This window comes from Dendrobium catenatum, unplaced genomic scaffold, assembly GCF_001605985.2.
Source record: "Dendrobium catenatum unplaced genomic scaffold, ASM160598v2 original_scaffold_7161, whole genome shotgun sequence".
In the NCBI taxonomy this organism is placed as follows: Eukaryota; Viridiplantae; Streptophyta; class Magnoliopsida; order Asparagales; family Orchidaceae; genus Dendrobium; species Dendrobium catenatum.
The window spans coordinates 1-1,581 of record NW_021325622.1 but is presented as its reverse complement, the minus strand read 5'-3'; the positions used below and the strand labels follow the sequence as shown (position 1 = coordinate 1,581).

Here is a 1,581-nt window from a genome sequence, read left to right as displayed (position 1 = left end):
TGATATTTTGATAAGCACCAAGACCATATCATGCATTCATTCTGGTAACCATAAAGAAGCACAGATCATGGAGCTATAGCGCATTCACGAATGGAAAAAATCATACGACAAGCAATGATCACATTAGCTTTATAGCATTCGCATGGCATTTAGCAACAATGAGAATTAAGAATTAACAAATACAAAGAATACCTAAACTGCATTATTGTGTAAGAAATTAGGCAGCAGGAATAGAAACAAATTATGGTCAGTTAAACAAGCAAAGTTACCCTGGTAAGCGGACTCCTCTTCTTGTCAAGCTTCTCCTGTTTGGCCTTCACTCTCTGTTTCTCGGCAAGCAGTGCCATCCTCTTTGCCGTTTTTGCATATGGATTAAGCTTGAGCATAGCGCTGAGATTTTTCAAAGGGTTCTTCTTCACCGTCTTCCTATTGACATCCTTGTTGATCGGCTTCACAACAGACTGCACCTCATCAGAGTTTATGATCCTACTAAGATCAGCATTGGTCATCTTCTGCCTAGGTAGAACGTAACCCCTTTTCAGCTCTGAAGGAATCTCAAAGGTGCCAAATACCTCATCCAGCTTCTCAAATGCCGATTTGGTCCAGATAATGAACCTCCCGACATGACCACCTGGAGCAAGCTTCAAAATATTCAGGCGGTCGACATGGGCAACCTCAACTCCTGGTAGATTCCTGAAGGCCTTGACGATCTTGGAACCCTCAGTTCCATAGATGATCAAAGGACCCTTGCGAGAAATGTAGCGACGATTGCGCATCTTTCCCTTCCCGGAGCGGATCCCCAGTGAATCCTTAGCTTTTTGAGCATCCGGATAGGCTCCGACCTGCTTAAGGATCTTGATGGCCGAGGATGTTTTCTCAATGGACTCAACGGAGTCGGAGAGAACGAGCGGGAGCTCCGGAACAGACTCTATGCGGTGACCGCGGGCTAGGACTATGGAAGGGACGGCTGAGGCGGCTAGGGCGGAGACAACTGCATAGCGGCGCTGGTTGATGTTAACGCGGCGGTGCCAGCGCCGCCAGATCTTGGTGGGGCCAAACATGCGACCACCACGGCACATGTTTCCAAAGGCACCCTGGCCGGCTCGGTGGGTACCGCCGCCGGGAACGCGAGGGATACGGGAGACGGCGCGGCCGGTACCCCACGACTCAGCTGAGGTCTGATGGCCGGCACGCCTCGAGACAGCGTAGGGTTGACGCTTATTTCGAGAGAGGTTATCGTGAACGAAACGGACAATGTCGGGGCGGATCGGGGAGCGCAACACGTCCGGCAAGAAGGCGGTGGCGACACTGTCGGTGGCCATGTCGCCGTCAAGGAACTGGACAGAGACTAACGGGCGAGTGATGGGCTTGGAGGCGGCCATGGAGGGAAAAATACGATAACCAGGGTTAGGGTTTTGAGATGGTCACCAGGGTTGTCGGGAGAAATGGAAAGAAAATTTGTTTATAATAAGGCCATTCCAACCATTAGCTGTTTGATCGTTGGGCCGTTGGAACTGAGCGTTTATTTTGAAAAGTTTTATGATCTGTTTAATTTTAATTGGAAGGTTTCTATGGTTATTA

The 1,581-nt window shown here is 49.3% G+C and overlaps 1 protein-coding gene across 1 annotated transcript; it reads right to left on the bottom strand.

Annotated features, from left to right (window-relative positions):
• Positions 1-57: 57 nt before the first annotated feature.
• LOC110113717 (60S ribosomal protein L4-1) lies at positions 58-1,451 on the bottom strand. The gene has a single exon (XM_020846396.2). It carries the CDS (start codon positions 1,380-1,382, stop codon positions 252-254), a length of 1,131 nt encoding a protein of 376 aa, XP_020702055.2. The 5' UTR covers positions 1,383-1,451; the 3' UTR covers positions 58-251.
• Between the last annotated feature and the right edge of the window lie 130 nt (positions 1,452-1,581).

Bases quoted from the DNA above. Each gene is read 5' to 3' on its own strand.
- LOC110113717 (XM_020846396.2), bottom strand. From the start codon at position 1,382: ATGGCCGCCTCCAAGCCCATCACTCGCCCGTTAGTCTCTGTCCAGTTC.